The sequence below is a fragment of the Macadamia integrifolia genome, chromosome 1 (assembly GCF_013358625.1).
Source record: "Macadamia integrifolia cultivar HAES 741 chromosome 1, SCU_Mint_v3, whole genome shotgun sequence".
NCBI lineage: Eukaryota > Viridiplantae > Streptophyta > Magnoliopsida > Proteales > Proteaceae > Macadamia > Macadamia integrifolia.
The window spans coordinates 35,009,045-35,026,370 of NC_056557.1; the positions used below are offsets into that span (position 1 = coordinate 35,009,045).

The following is a 17,326-nucleotide window of genomic DNA, read 5'->3' on the forward strand; positions in this document are numbered from 1 at the left end:
TTTATTATCACCAAAAAAAAAAAAAAATCACAACCAATGTTAGTTATTACTTTGGAATATTTATTATCTAAGAAGTCTAAAGACTTTTGTCTTGGAAATCTCAGGGACTGAATATATGGGCTGAGGATAGTCTACCAATGACATTGTAATACACTTTGCAAACAATAGGGGGGGGGGGGAACGATCATCCTATTTGGTTTCCATGTTAAAGCTCTCCTATGTTGGGGCTGACAGGATGATCATAAGTTCATAACTATTCCTTCTATGAAACATTTTGTCTGAATTGCTCTTTGTTTCCAAATCATCTTAGGTCCAATTAATTCAATAGTTAAACAAGAGGTAGCAACCAATTGTACATGGGGCCAACTTCTTCTCTAAGACTCTAACCACTCCTTCCACCTCCCTTATTGTATATTAATTTTCTTCTCTTTCATTGCATGTTCCCCTTGGTAGAATGAGTTACTAAACTATCCCCTATGAACCTTCTTAAGAACCCAACAATTCTAGGAGGGTGAGCCTAAAAAAATCTTTTGTTACCATCAAAACTACTAAGAAACGCCATAGTTGAAACTCAAATATATATGTCAAATGCTTATCCAAATATTTGCCACGTAGCAGCTGTAGTGTTGCAGAAATTTTCTTGATATATTTTTTATGTCATCACCTTTTGGGCGAAAGAATCCTGTCAGTTTGACAAAGGATACGCTAGACGAATATGCTAATGGAAGTGTGTGGGAATATCTTTAGTGTATACAGGGGGAGGATAGCACAATCTTTTCACGCCTGCATCAGTCTAGATATTTCCTAGACCAAAGTGGCAAAGTTTTTTTTCTCTCACTTATTTTATGAAACGGAAATATGAAGCTTTTATAATTTAGGATACTTCAGAGCAACTTGACTTCTATTTCTATGCAAATGTAAGATTCCTAACATGGTAGGCAATACAATATAGATGAGACCGAAGTCGACATTTGGATAATCCAATAACGGGTTCCATCCAAGAGCGATCTTGAGCTCTTTCATGTCCTTCGCCACTTCTTTTCTACTCTCTCTCTCTTACATGTCACTCCTTCATTCTCCGCCACCTAATAAATGCCCATATGTGCATTTTCATGTGCAAGTTTTCTAATGTATAGAAATAAATAAATAAATAATTATAATTAAATATATAATTTTATATAAATTTACTTCCAATCAAACACTCCATTGGAATTTCTTTTTCAATTTACTTTATTGTGAATTAAAGTTTTATTTAGTCCAATGTACTTCTCTATATTTCTAATTAAATGAAGCCTTAAAAAAGTGTAATGCTACTATATTTCTTCAACTCCTACCACCAAGAGTGTTATTGTCTACATGTTTTCAATTAAAACTTCGGTTGTAATGTCAATTTGATTTGGTCCAAAATGGCTTTATCTTGAGTCAATACCATACATGAGCTAACAAGGCAGCTGACTATTACTTGAATTTTATTTAGTTCTCATTTGGTTAGTATTGACATGAAGTGAAGTGTAGTAAAATTATCATAAAATGTCCGGAAGCATGGCTCTTGGTCCCAGACAAAATCCTATAAAATGACTGATCCATCCTTTATGAAAGATAAAAATTTCATTCCTATTGATGCTTCCACAAATGTAATCATTAGTCCCTGTACTAGTAAAGGAGCTATGCTCCGAGACAGAATAAGTCTCCCCACACCCACCCCCCTTCAAAAAAAAAAAAGCCTACCAAGAGAAATTATGAACTATCAAACACTAATATAAATTGTGTGCTGAGCCATGCAACCATTTGCTTGTCGTATTATGGATAAAAGATAAAATAAAAATTGTATTATGTATTTTAAATCAAATAAAAACTCTATATATATTGATCTTATTTTTAGATACACAAATCTGTTAACAAAATGTTAGCCACTGAGATACTGTGATATCACAACCAGATAACATGTCAAGTGATACCATATTTAATTATCTTTTGGGGAGTATCGATTTTTAGTTTCTATTTTTGGTCGCTAGCACAATATAGTCAATTGATCCTCTCCACTGTTCGAGATAAGCTGAGTCAACTATTTAGTTAACAAAATGTTATCATATTAAGAAATTGAAAAAAAAAAAAAAAAAAAGTAAATAAAAGGAAATTTTCATTTGGTGATCGTTTACTTGGAAGAGGTGAAACGTGCGACGTACCAACTTGCAAGCAATATTTAATAGGAGAATTTTCACGTGAAACACATGATAATATATGTTAGAGAGTTCTCAAAAAGGTAGTATGACCCCTGTGCTGGGAGCACTGGTAGGAACATCAATAAGGGTGAAATTTTTTCTTTTCATGAGGGATGAGATAGTCATTTCGTACTTCAATGTGTTTGGGTGTAGGAACTACACTATCTTTTAAACTTCATTTTCCCTAATATATATCAAAGCCATGTAACAGCAAAACACGTGATAATAAGTATATGTGAAAAGTCTGTAGAAAAATATGAGCCCGGATTCTCTCCCAGTAACCACCTTATCCTGTCTCACATTGTTTATAGTTGTTCATCACTACAAATATATATATATATATATAGAGGTAATTTATTGAAATATCAATGTAACCCATTTATGAAAATTACAGAATACAAGACATAAACCCCAACAAGGACGAATAAGGTTCCTCTCCTTTGTAGGTAACCACTCCACCCCATCTCACACAATCTATGGGTGTGGAGTGGTTACTTGTAGGTTGAGAAAGGGGAGAGCGGATCAAGTTCATGTACAAGAACGCACGAGAACGACCTTAGTCTATGGATTTAGAATCAATTTTTTCTCTATACATTTAATAGATTCTAAATCCATGGACCAGGGACATACGAGAACATTCTCATACGTGAACCTGATCCGTTCACCGGGAAGGGATTTGGACTCAGAATACAAGGACCACACCTAATGGGTGGTGTAAGAGGAAAAAGATCCTCTCCAATTAATTAGGCATCTAATTAGTGACCTAATGGCTGGGAGGACCTAAGGATACACGCTTATGTATTGTGATGCCTATTCGAGGTCCTCCTAGCCCTTCGATCACTAAGTGGGTACCTAATTAATTGGAGAGAAGCTGAATCCGGAGTGAGATGGGGTTGAGGGGTCACCCCAAAGGGGAGAGGAACCTGATTCAAAGGGGACCAATGCTTATTAAGAGAATATTTCATTATATTAAAAAAATAAGAGCTTAATAAGAGAGTATGCATGAATTAATGGTTCTTAATTGGAATCTTTGTCCTAGTCTCTCTTTGTGTTCTATATAAGGAGAGGTTAGTTCTGATGGCAAGTACCTCCCATCAGCTACTAAGCTGATTATTAGAAATCTCTCTCTCTCTCTTTTTGTGTGTTTGTGGTTCTGTTGCTCTTCCCATAAATATAAGAAAGAAAAGATGCTGAAGGCTCAGTTGCTTCAGTCAGCTACAACTGTTCATCGCCCCCGTTCGCTCCTTCACAAGCCCTTCATTTTGGGCAATGGGAGTACTACTGTAAGGCTCCTCCCCAACGGGCCACAAAGAACAGTGGCTCTCCGCCGAAACTTGAAGAACTGTTCCATTAAGGCCATTTCCAATGGTACTAACATTGATAATGTGATCGATGAGATGATCAGTAGAATCGATTTTCCGCCGGATTTCAACTTTGGAACGGCATCATCTGCTTATCAGGTTCGTCCATAGTCCTTATATTTTCTTGCTCCCCCAATGATTTACAGTCACTCAAGTACTAAAGACTGAAAACTTCTCCAATGATATGTATGTTTATGTGTCCATGCATGTGGTTGTTCTTTAGTATGAAGGTGCTGCAAAAGAAGGTGGTAAAGGAGTAAGCAACTGGGATCAGTTCACTCATAGACATCGAGGTCTCTCTCTCTCAAACACACTTTTTTTGTTCTGGTACATTCATAGGAGTAGGGATGCAAACGGATAGTCAATAATCCGAATTTGATTCGCATCCATATTTGTTTAAGGGTATTCATAACCGGTCAGGCGATATGTGGTCTGGAAAATAATTATTCGATCTAAATAAACAACTATAACAAAAAATAAGCTAATTAATGATTTTGAGAGTTCTTGAAGTTTAGTCAGCTTCTAGAGAATGAGGAAAAAAACTAAGACAACTTAAAGACATGAATTGAAAGCAAATTGTATCCGTTGGGAGGGGGGAGAATGGTTCACATTATGCTAAGTTAGGGATGTAAACAGATGGTCAAAAATTTGAATTTGATTTGCATCTGTATTGGTATCCGGGCAGGGAGTATCTGGATCTGATTACATCCGATTTGTGTTCGATTTGTAACCCATCTATTTACATCATTACATGGGAGGGAATCCGGATCAGGTCCCCATGTGTGGAGTGGGGACACATCCCAGCGCTGACACACAAGTCAGAGGTGTGTCAATGTTAGGATGAGGGGTGGGAATTGTTTTGGGTTCCATGCGGATGGTGGAAGTAATAATTCTACATTGAAAGTAGGTAGCCTGATGTGAAGACTTATAGGAACTTGGCCACGCCCTTCTTAAAGGTTGTGGTTCACCTAAGGTGCGCTACATTCATAGTTGAGCAATACTCAGAGTTTTCACTATATAAATTTCAGACGGAAGACTCCCGTATTTAAAGGAAAAAATCATTAGTATTTTTTAGATCAAACTAAGATCAGACTTCACCAATAACAAGAATATATCCCATTCCCACTCGTGAACCAAACTCCATTGGATGGGCAAATAGTTGACTAAATGTGAATTCTCATATATACGCTATTTTAATTTGTGGGCAGATAGGATAAAGGACGGCAAGAATGCAGACGTGGCTGTAGATTCTTATCATCGATATGTGGAACATGTGGGTTTGATGAAGGATTTGGGTGTCAATGCATACAGATTCTCAATTGCATGGACCAGAATTTTACCAAGTAAGTAGAAAGATATTAGATATATACAAGCCTATGATCTTGACTGTGGTTGAGGAAACAATATTGGCTTTAATTTTATATTCTATTTAGATATGACAAATTTGTGTTATGCATGATTTTCTTAAACATTTTAAATAATTCATAGCTGGAAAGCTAGGTGAAGTGAACGAGGAAGGCATCCAATATTACAATAACCTCATCAATGAGCTTCTATCCAATGGTAAGTAAAATTTCTCTCTATTTATTTATTTATTATTATTTTTTGCAACCCATAACCACATGAATCAGGTCATACTAAGATTGAATGAGAACCATTTAACTTTCACCATGAAACTCCTTTCTTCTTAATGTTTTCTAGGCTTATATCTAGTATAGAGCCAACGTCGAAGTATACGTCATGGCAGCTTCCGATAGCTCCTGTCCCTGTTGTTTGTAGCAGGGGCATGGTGGACCTCTCACTGTAACATATCTCTTTGGATTAGGTCTGTGTCAATCATAAAAAGGACTAAACACCCCCTAATAACCCTAAGGAAGTAAAAGGAGTCGAACTCAAAACCACACGCTTCCTGAGGCGAAGGTCCCTTGTCAACTCCGCTACCCCCTTGGGGTTGTAACTCTCTCTCTGTCTCTCTTAACAAATAATAAATATAGTTATAAATTTGTCTTACATATATGTAGGGATTAAGCCTTTCTTGACTCTTTTTCACTGGGATGTTCCTCAAGCCCTAGAAGACGAATATGGTGGTTTCTTGAATTCTCAAATCATGTAAGTACTGATTTGTTCTTCCAACCTAAAAACTTGGAAACTCAAATCTCATTAATCGTTTCACAATATATATGTGCAGTGACGATTTCAAGAACCATGTAAACGTTTGCTTTGATCAATTTGGGGACCGTGTGAAGCATTGGATCACCTTGAATGAGCCATTTATTTTCACCAGGGAAGGATATATTAATGGCACATTTCCTGCCGGCCCTGTGGAGGACCCTGGGCGTCACCCATATACAGTTGGCCATAACTTGCTCCTTTTTCATGCGGCAGCAGTGGATCTCTACAGAAAAACCTACAAGGTAATTAAGCTTATTATGCAGTGTAACAAAAAATAATTATTAATTAATCTGATACTCTTTAGCTAAACGATGGATCAGACTACATCTGTTGCGTTGGATGCACATTTTACACATCATGGATTCTAATATTTCTCTAGCCATCAGTATTTCAGCTATGCATTTTCATGGAGATAGTTTTGTTTTGTTTTGTTTTTTATTTTGTTTTTGTTTTTGTTTTTTTTTTTTTTTTTTTTTAAGGTTTTCTGAAATCTTTTGGAGTGGAAATAGTCCCTATGGGCCATCCACAAGTCATTTTCACTTTGAAGAGGGTGAGAGCCTCAAGGAAGAAACAAGGGTGATGCCAAGGGAATTCGAACCCCGGTTAGACACTTTCTAAGGTGCTTTACCCACTACAAACCACCAACATGTTTCTAAAACTTGAATCGGATAAATCAGTATCAGCCGAATCAAAATGGTATCGACCTTGATCGATCCCCAATCTTGACCCTTCTGATCCCGATACACATGTATGCTCCAAGGGTAAAATCATACTAAAAATTGATTAAAGAAAATGGTAGATCTATCCAGTGCGATCTGGAATGGTAGTGGATGTGACCGATCCCATGACCGTTTCCAAGTTTTAGAACCATGATCACCAATGGACCAACCCCCCTTGGATTTTTATGGAGGTACTTTCCATGACCACGGATAGAGTTGGTGTGCAGAGGGAAAGGGGCAACAATGGAGGGCATTATCAACTTTATACCATAATAGAGTAGAGTATTTTATGACCTTAGACGGATATACTTATTCTTCACCTACAGTGGAGGAAAACTTTCTCCTATTTTCATTTATAATTCATCATATTCAACTGCTTCAACTTTGAAGAGATCCATGTCGAAGCACCTATTTGTCATATGCCATGTCAAAATTGAATATTAACAGAACTGATCTCTCTCTAGGACAAGCAAGAAATTAGAAAAAATGAATAATGTTCATAAAGAAGAACAATCTTTAGCTACAAAGACAATGAAAAAATCAACGAAAGAAAAAACAAGGAACCCTTCGAGATAAATCTTATGATGATGTCTATGTGTGCTTGCAAGGAAAATTTAAAAGAAATAAAAGTGAAATTTTCAAACAAGAGAATTTTTATAATCATTATCCTATGTGATTTTATAAACTATTTAAATTTCTTAACATATTTATTAATGATATATTTTACATGTAATTCTTTTATATTATTATAAAATATAAAATAAAAATTACATGTAATTACAAAAATTTCTTACTTTCTCTTAAATTCCCCTTACAACAAAAACAAAACGTAGTCGACAAGATTTCAGAAACACCTTAATGACTAATGAAGATGAACAAGGTTTCAACCTACCGACATTAAAAAAAAAAAAAAAAAAAAAAAAAAAAAAAAGGGAAACCAATAATTAATTGTATTTACATGCTAATTAAATGTTTACAGGTATCCCAAGGATGGGAGATTGGAATTACATTGAATTGTGAGCATATGGTTCCTTTATCCAATGAACATGCCGACATTAAAGCTGCTGCAAGAGCTTCTGATTTTTCATTTGGATGGTGACTTTTTATTAATTTATGATGAATACAAATTTAAGATCATAATCCATTTTTCACATAATTCTTTACTAATTTCTTGCCTTCTTTTATTAGGTTTATGGATCCAATAAACTTTGGAGACTACCCGGAAAGTATGAAACATCTTGTGAGGAAGAGGTTGCCAAACTTTCCACAGAGGAATCTGCCATGTTGGCTGGGTCATATGACTTCCTTGGACTAAACTATTAAACTGCAAACTATGTTACTGAAGCGTAAGTTCAAACAGATACCCTAATTTAGTTTTTTTTTTTTTTTTTTGCCCTAATTTAGTTATGTTTTATCCAGTTGAATATAATCGGAGCCGGTCCTATTAAATCCAAATTAATCGTCAATTGGCTCAACACCATAATATACTTTTATACTTCTTTAAAGGTTTTAAATTAAAATTTGCTACCTTTAATGCAAATCAAATTCCCAAAACAAAAGGGAGAGAAATGGTTTTAAGAATCAGATACGATCGGATTGGTATTGGCTGAGACTGATATCCCCGATACCAATCTGATTTACTGATCCACAAGTAAGCTATAAGGGTAAAATGGTCTAAAAAAACAATTTAAAAAAAATGTGCAAATTAGTCTGATCTTGAGTTTTAAAACCTTCATCAACAAAATAGCACGAGGTTTTAGTATCAAAAGGTAATTTACCAAAATGAAAAAGTATCAATAAGATTTCATTTAAATAAGGGGTTTTCTTATTGACACCACACATGGTGTCAAAATGATTTGTAATTTCTATTTTTTGCCAATTATTTATAGCATAAATTTTTTCAATGAGAAGATGAATAATGTCATTTTGTATGTGTACTTGAAAAATTAAGAAGTGATAATGACATCTTTTGATGATGACATATGATAAATCAATTATGAATTGTTTTTGAAAACCCTTTATATCTCTAAAATAAAGAACTATTGGGAATAAGAGGAAGGGCAATCAAAATGTGTCAAGTTCTAAATACGCTTATATATAGAGATGCCATTAGACAGTCCCTTTAAATAAAAGATAAATATTTTATTGTTATCAAAATTGAACATTTTAAATACCTAAAAACACAAAAAATAAATAAAAAGAGTATAATAAGTTTAGATCATTAGGCATTATTATCTATTCTAACTGATAAATCCCTCACTAACTCTTTGGTTTTTGTTATATAATGTAACAGGTCGCCTAGAAGGAATCCCGATTGGTGCACCGGTATGAATTTTGTGCCCATACCCAATCATTAAATGAATTGTAGGAGTAAGTTTGTCTTCATAAACAGGAATCATCATCCATTACTCTCAAAAACTTATAATGATGGTCTATTATTTTTAGCCAGGTGGATAGTTGGTTTTGGTCAACTGATCGTTGGATAGTTGTACACCATATAGATTAATTAGCTAATATGTTAGATTTCGGATTTAATTCAATCAATATACTTCCATGTACGTTCATACATCCTTATATTTTTCAATCATATGTATTAACAACTACTAAATATACAGACTGGTTCAGATTGGCTCTATATATATCCAAAAGGGATACAAGAGATTCTACTTAGCGTAAAGAAGAAATATAATGACCCCGTGGGTTACATTACTGAGAATGGTAAACTATTTTTTTTTTTTTTTTTTGCTAGAAATCAAAATTGTATTAAAATGGAGAAGAGAAAAAGGATATAAAGGTACATCAAGAAAAACCGAAGCTAAAGAAAGCACCCCACCTTCGGCATTGCCATCAGCAGGGTCCTCCAAAGCTATCTGCAGAATCTAAATCTTGGTTTGGAGAAAGAATCCCATCTAATCTCCTCAATAATATGAGTAGGAAACTCCTCCATGGTTCCAGATAATCCTGTTTTTGCAGTTGATTTTGCAAGGTAATCCGCGATGGGATTGGCTTCCCTGAAGCAATGAGTAATCTTTCAGGAAATAGAATTGAGGTAGTGCTGTAGAGAGAGCCACTCTTGCAGGGCAAACCAGGGGAGAGACTTGCCTTGAACAGCGGCGACTACTGCCACAGAGTCAGTTTCAATCCACAAGTTTGTAATCCTTTGACCCGTTGCATGGCGGATACCATGAAGAAAACTCATGAATTCTGCATAGTAGTTCGTACTGATGCCAAGGAAGTGCTTGAAGGAGAATATAACTTTCCCATCACGAATGACACCCCCACCTCCTGCTCGACCAGGGTTCCCCATGGAACTACCATCAATGTTTATCTTTGACCAAGCGAGTGGAGGCTTGCACCAAATGACTTCAAGAATGGAGGGAGGGTCGCCTGGAGCTGCATGCAACCCTAGCTTCTTGCAGCAAAGAAGATCAGCAGCAGACCAAATGACCCCTTTTAAGTTGAGATTAGACTCCTTAAGCGTTCTCAATATTTTCTTGAACAGCAGAGAGGCATCCCTACTCTTACCACCATGCCATCGATGATTCCTTTCTTGCCAAATAGTGTCAGTCACTATAATCAAGCCAGCCGCCCAAGGGTCCTTTACCGACAAAATTCTTCGCTTTCGTTTCCACCAGGAGATCAAATCAGCAATGGAGGATTGATCCTTCCAAATCAAACCAAAACAGCTCAAGAAATTTTCCCAAAGGATCCGAGATACACTGCAATTTAAGAAGAGATGGGGTAGAGTCTCAGAGTGGAAACCGCACATGATGCATTTGGAGGCTAAAGAGATGCCTTTTTTCCTAATGATATCATCAGTAGGAAGCTTCCTATGACACAGACGCCAGCCAAAGGTTGACTGACGAGGAGAGAGGCCTTTCATCCAGACCAGCTCATGCCAAGGAACCTTGGGATTTCGGTGGCGAATATCATTCCAGGCGGAGAAGGTACTGAATTGACCAGAGGTGGAGAGGGTCCAAATACATTTATCTTCTATGTTACCTCTAGGGATATTGATAGTTGAAGCAGCTATAAAAAAATCTTGAAGAAGAGAAGATGAAACCGTGGGGAAGTTCCACTCATTATTGTCAATAAAGTCCGCAACTGTCATGGAGGAAGATGCAAACAAATCGTCTCTCAAACCTACTTTTTCTTGAAAAGATTCAGAGTCAACCCATCTGTCTTTCCAGCAGTTTATAGATACCCCATTACCTACCACCCATCGCTCCTTGCTAGAGACAAGAGACCACATTCTCCGAAGGCCTGGCCAAATCGTGGAAGATTTATACCCTTTCTTAAGCTCCCCATTTTTCCTCAAAAAGCGAGCATTAATAATGTTGCTCAGGGCTGATGATGAGTGCCTTATATTCCATACCTGCTTATAGAGAAGAGCTTTGTTGACATCCCTCAGACGCCTAATTCCAAGCCCTCCTTCTTGTTTAGGCTTGCAGATTGAGTCCCAATTAACTGTAACTCCTTTGGCTGTTTCAGGATCGCCACTCCAAATGAAATTCCGCATCCATCTCTCCATGATGTTCAGTAAGGAGCTAGGCCACCAGTATATAGAGAAGTTGTGGGACGGCATACCAGAAATAACAGATCGAACCAGTTCCACCCTACCAGCCATGGAGAGGAGCTTTCCTTTCCAACCAGCCATCCTTCCTTTAATTTTATCCATCACCGGGAGGAGAGGTTCACGAGTGACCCTACCCTTGAAAATTTCCACTCCCAGATATTTTGTAGGGAACTTGCAGATGGAGATTCCAAGGGTATCAAAGATGAGTTGCTTCCTATCTAGAGACATCTTCCCTAGAAAAATCTTACTCTTGTTGAGGTTGATTTGTTGACCAGAAAACTGCTGATACTTTGTAAGGAAGTCATTAAAATGTCTGACATATCTGATGGAGCCATTTAAAAAGAAGAAAATATCGTCTGCAAAGAGGAGAAAACCAGGCATTTGGACACCACGAGGTCCCTTGATGGCTTGCAGTTTCTTGTCTTGAAGCATAAGGCGGATTCCCTTACACAGGACCTCCTCGGCAAGGATAAATAAAAGAGGGGAGATGGGGTCACCCTGACGTAGCCCTCGCTCAACACCAAAGAACCCAACCGGACCTCCATTGAGCAACACTGAAATTCTGGATGTACGAAGAATTTGATGCAATCAATCAATCCAAGTATCAGGGAAACCAAACTTTTTCAAGACCTGGAAAAGAAAGCTCCAAGATACAGTGTCAAAGGCTTTCTGGATATCTATTTTTATCCCCATACCTCCACCTCTTGTACAGTCAAACATGAGATTAGCTAACTCTGAAGCGAGGCTGATATTGGACTGAATAACCTTGCCCTTCTGAAAGGCGCCTTGCTCTTCTGAGATGAGCTTAGGGAGGAGAGAAGAGAGCCTTGTGGCCATAACCTTGGACAAGATTTTACAGAAAAAATTTTGCATGCAAATCGGCCTAAACTTGTCCAGAGAAGTTGCACCTTCCATTTTCGGGATGAGGACCAAGAAGCTATTATTGATTCCTTTAGGAAGGGTTCCAGATCTGAAAAAACTCTTCACAGCACGGCAAACATCAATACCAATCAGCTCCCAACAATGTCTGAAGAAAGCACCAGAGAAACCGTCTAGGCCTGGAGAACTATCAGGGTCCAGGTCCCATATTGCATTCTTGATTTCTTGATCATTTGGGATGGCTTCCAATCCTTTAACGTCAAGTTCGTCAAGGATATGGGGAATGCAGTCCAATAGCGCTCTATGTTCAAGGGTGGGGCTGGCTTTATGGATAGCCTCATAGTACTCCACAACGTGAATAGCCAAATCATCCATACTTGATGTAGTTGTACTATCAGCCTTTTGAAGAGAGCGAATCGAGTTCTTCACCCTTCTGATTTTCACAGATAAGTGGAAGAACCTAGAGTTTTGGTCTCCTTGAGAGAGCCATCTATTTCTTGCTTTTTCTGCCCATAGCTTTTCATGGTCAAGGAGAGCTTTCAAGTATCTGGATTTAGCATCGGCTTCCAAATTAAAAAGATGGTCATCAATACCAGAGGCATCTATCTGAGATTGGATTTGCTGAAGGTCCTCTTTTGCAGCTTTTAATTCCGCATCTAGGTCTAGGAACACTGATCTTGCCCAGCTCCTGAGAATAGGCTTGAGGCATTTCAGCTTAAGAGCAAGAGAAAAAATAGGATAGCCATCTACAGGTTCACTCCAGGACTTATTGACCACATCCATAAATTCCTCATGGTCCATCCAAAATCGTTGGATGCGAAAGGGGCAATTTGTAGGCTTCAGCATTGAATCCGAGGTAATGCACAGGGGGGAATGGTCGGAAGAAAAACGCTGCATCACCTCCTGGGTACAATCATGAAAGAGGTTTATCCACTCTTCATTATAGAAAGACCTGTCCAGAACAGCCAAAACATTCCCACGCTTCCTGTTATTCGTCCAAGTAAACTTATGCCCGTGGGAAGGAACTGATATCAGGTTGTAAGCATCCACAACCGCATTGAACTCAGACGCAGACCCAAGATTAAAGGCGCCAGGACCCTTTTTTTCGTGCGAAAAGAGGGAGGCATTGAAGTCACCTATCACTAGCCAAGGAGAGGATCCAACTGGAGTCACTGCGAGAGCCATCCATAGCTCTCTTCTAGTTGCTCGGAAAAACTCGCATGCACAAAAGTTAGGTAAATGGAATTGTTTCTCCAATTTATACACAGAGAAATAAACTGGCCAGACATGGAAATAATAGTTGGTTTGGTGAGAGACCTCTTCCAAATGACCCATAGGTTTGGGTTTTTATCAGTGCGAACATTATGAAAAAAGAATGCATCATATCCCAATTTATTAAAAAAGAGAGATGGGAAAGCAGCTACCTCCACCATTGGTTCTGCTAGACAAACCACATCAGGGTGCTTATCTAGAAGAATTTTGCTGAGGGTTGCACGACCAGCAGCCTTCTTCATCCCTCTGATATTCCAGAAGAGGGCATGCATCATAAACATCTGGAAGAGGCAATACGGTCAGATTTTCTAGTCTGCTCCACATTTAACAATTGTTTCCCTTTTTTTCTTGTAACTGTTTCCATGCCGTGGCATTGTTCCTTCTGGAGGGCAGCAGTATCAATGGCGCCAACTTCCGGATAGTGGAGGGTGAGGTGACCATTATCTATAGCACTTGAAGTAATGGTATTGATCACATGGTCACTGTGGACAGAGACCTGACAAGGGCCAGTATCCAGAGCTGGATTAGCCGCGCAACCTTGAGAAACCAGAACGCATTGTTCTAGAATTGAGTTAGCCTCAGTGGTTTGGTTCATCGCATTGATTTTGTCTGACCCGTGTAAGAAAACCGAACCATCTCTGCTGCATGATTCCTCCAATCGATCTGCAATTGGATTATTCCTCAAATTGGCTGAGGAATATCCTTCTAAAATAGGTAACTCAATAGCAATAATCCCCTCTTGCGTATCCGAGTTTCCATACAAAGCTGGATCACAATTATGGGAGATGGTTGGTGATTTTGAAATTGAATTCTTTCCTAATGAGGACTCTCGACCATTCCTGCCGGAAACCTCCACACCAGCCGCCCCCAAAGACGACTTCTCCACCCAAACAGCCCCAACAACACCACAAGCATCATCCTTTTCTTTGCGTGCGGTATCGGTGGTGCGTTTCTCTTTGCAGTTTTGGATGGTATGACCAAGTTTTTTGCAAAAACCACACTTTCCCAATGCGTCTTCATAGATGATTTTTTGTTTGAACCAAAAGAGATCACCTGTTCCAGGTTGTCGCCGTTCAACCTGGATTTCTTCCAACCGCTGCACTGAAGTATCCATCTCCACGAGGACACGAGCAAAGTTCCCCATGGATGCATTTCGTGTTCTTTTATCAATGTCCAGGGGGTGCCCCACGGCTTTTGCCATGGATAGGAGGATCCTCTCGTGCCAATATTCGAAGGGGAGTCCAGGAAATCGAATCCAGACAAGCTTAGTAATAGTAGTGTTATCATGGATATTAAAATCTGGCTTCCACCGCTGGAAGCGAATAAACTGCCGTCCGATCTTGATAGGACTTTGTTTCCAGATGTTTGTCATGTCTTTCTCAGCCTCAAATTGGAATAAAGTGTAGCCTAATCCCATAGGTTTGATAAAAACCTTCTCTTTAAGGTTCCAAGAATTCACAGCTTCCTTCCGAACTTTATCCAAAGAAATGAAACGAAAATTAATTCTGGCCACCAAAGCAAAGCGATATTGGAGAAAACGTTCCTCATAGGCATCTTGTGGAATCACGATTTTAGTGAGATTTTCGGCATGAATAGGGTCAGATAGGTCATCAACATCAAGGAGAACGCCTCCAACCGCCTTAGAGTAGGATTTCTTGGGAAGGGAAGAAAGGCCAGCATTGCAAACCCCACAATAGGCACGGCAGGTGCAGGCGTGCAACCTGTTCCAAGAGTTTGTTGGGGCCGCAGGAAATCCATAATGAGCCTTTGCTTTGAGCGATCAGGAGGGCGGCCTCCGGCTAGAATCCCAATCTCCTCCACAGCAGAGTTTCTCTCTCCACTTACCATTTTCTCTCTCCTCCCCAGCCGATTCTTCAGTGCTTGGTTATGCTGGACTCAAATACAACTTCATGATTCGAGAATGGTAAACTATTCATCTTTCATTACACTTAGTGTAGGTATTGGGTGTTTAATAATAATGTTAAAAGAAATTCGTATTAATAAAATTCATTGGGTTCTCTTGCAGGAATTTCTGAACATAACTCATTGACCATGGATGAATCTATCAATGACAACCAGAGAGTACAAGCTCTCCAAGATCATCTATTTTACCTTAAGGGTGCCATGGAGTGAGTATATACTACTGCAATATTGGTCTTGTTCATGAAGAAAGTATTTACGGGAAATAAAATAATATTCTTTTCTCTAAAGATCAGCAAAGCGTATATTAAAAATATGAGAAATATATATACAGGATTAACATCTGGGGATGCCCAGATGACAAACAAAGACTAATATGTAATTTTAAGTTTCACCTTCAGCATTGCCATCAACAGTGACCTCAGGACAAAAAATAAGAAACAAAGCTAATATTCAAACCAGTAGTGAGGTCTGTTATTCATTTCCGTAAAATCTTGTTAGCAGCAAAGATGGGAATGGGGTACTCCAGCCAATAATATTACGGGAAAAAAAAATTAATAAAAAGCAGACATGCATTTATTTTTACAATCTCAGGGTGACAATTCAGCAATATGGTGGCCATCCCCACCATTAAATTGTCTCAAAAAAATTTTTTTTTTCACTGAAAAGAAAATAAAAATGCCTCGATCGTCTTTAGGAATTTTAATCACTTATCTTAAAAACAATTTAGGATTTTTCTTTTTCTTTTTTCAAGAATTTAAAATTTATTTTTTCTTATTTTGTAGTGCTGATGCAAAGGTGAAGGGATACTTTGTGTGGTCTTTGCTAGATAACTATGAATGGAATGTTGGCTACACAGTTTGCTTCGGTATTCACTACGTGGACTTCAACAATAACCTCGAAATATGTCAAAATAATTCAGCCAAATGGTTTCCTCTCTCAACGTAGGGATTGAATATCACAAGGCTGTCTTTGTTATGATTCGAATTTTGTTTATGTCCTATTATTTCTGAGAAATAATATGAACAGAAAATCTCTTAAACAGTGAACATGTTTCGCTGCAATGTTCATGAAGATAAATATGTCATCTGCGAATAGTAGATGACTAGGAACACTCAACCCTCTCGGACCGGGGAGAGCCTTTAATTTCCCCTCCTTCAACAGACCATTAAGGCCTCTGCATAGCACCACCTCTGCAAGAATAAAAAGCATTGGGGAGATTGGGTCCCCTTGACCCAATCCACACTCCACACCAAAGAACCCAACTGAACCACCATTCATAGAACCGAAATTCTAGTAGAAATTAAAATTTCGTAAATCCAGCCCAACCATACATCTGAGAATCCAAATTTCTTTAGAACCTCGAAAAGGAAGTCCTATGACAGGGTGTCATAGGTCTTCTGCACATCCACTTTAATTCCCATTCCACCACCTCTGACAGAGGTATGTAACAAATTTGCAAGTTCAGAAGCTAAACCAATGTTTGCAGAGATAATCTTACCTTCCTGAAACGCCCCTTGCTCATCTGACACCAAGTGAGGAAGAAGACAAGCCAACCTCTCTGCCATAATCTTTGATAGGACCTTCCAGAAGAAGTTAGCCATATAGATAGGCCGAAGCTTATCCAAGGAGCCAGCCCCCTCCACCTTTGGAATTAACGTCACAAAACTATTGTTTACCCCATTCGGAAGCTTCTTGACATGGAAGAATGCCATCACTGCTCGACAGAAATCTTCGCCCTACTATCTCCCAATATTGCTTGAAAAACACTCCAGGAAACCCATCAGGGCCAGATGAGCTATCAGGGTCCAACCCCCAAACAACTTGCTTAATCTCCTCCCTCACAAGTATCGCTTCTAAGATCAAGGAGTCTTCCCTGTTCACATCTTTAGGTATGACTTGCAGCAGCTCCAAGTGAGGGACATGATGATCAGCCTTGTGAAATTCTTTAAAGAATTGGACCACATACTCTGCCATCTCCCTCGGCTTAAAGACCACCGAGCCATCTTGTTTTTTCAACGAACAGATGCAGTTTTTTGCACAGCAAACCTTAACCGATTGGTGGAAAAACTGAGTTGCGGTCACCTAACTTTGCCCACTTCCAACAAGCCTTCTTAGCCCAAAGCTTTTCATGCATCTCCACTGCTTTCAACATCCTAATTTTAGCCTCTGCTTGTCTTGCATATAGATCATCAGACATCCCCA

General features: G+C 38.6%; 1 protein-coding gene and 1 pseudogene across 1 annotated transcript; one reads left to right on the plus strand and one right to left on the minus strand.

The window, feature by feature from the left end:
• The first annotated feature begins 3,604 nt into the window (after positions 1-3,604).
• On the plus strand, positions 3,605-16,069 carry LOC122073553 (annotated as a pseudogene).
• Positions 16,070-16,497: 428 nt separating this feature from the next.
• On the minus strand, positions 16,498-16,836 carry LOC122073561. Its single transcript, XM_042638155.1, has one exon. The coding sequence runs from the start codon at positions 16,834-16,836 to the stop codon at positions 16,498-16,500; it is 339 nt and encodes a 112-aa protein (XP_042494089.1).
• Positions 16,837-17,326: the final 490 nt, after the last annotated feature.

Excerpts from the sequence above, each read along its gene's own strand:
- LOC122073561 (XM_042638155.1), bottom strand. The coding sequence starts at position 16,836 with ATGGCATTCTTCCATGTCAAGAAGCTTCCGAATGGGGTAAACAATAGT.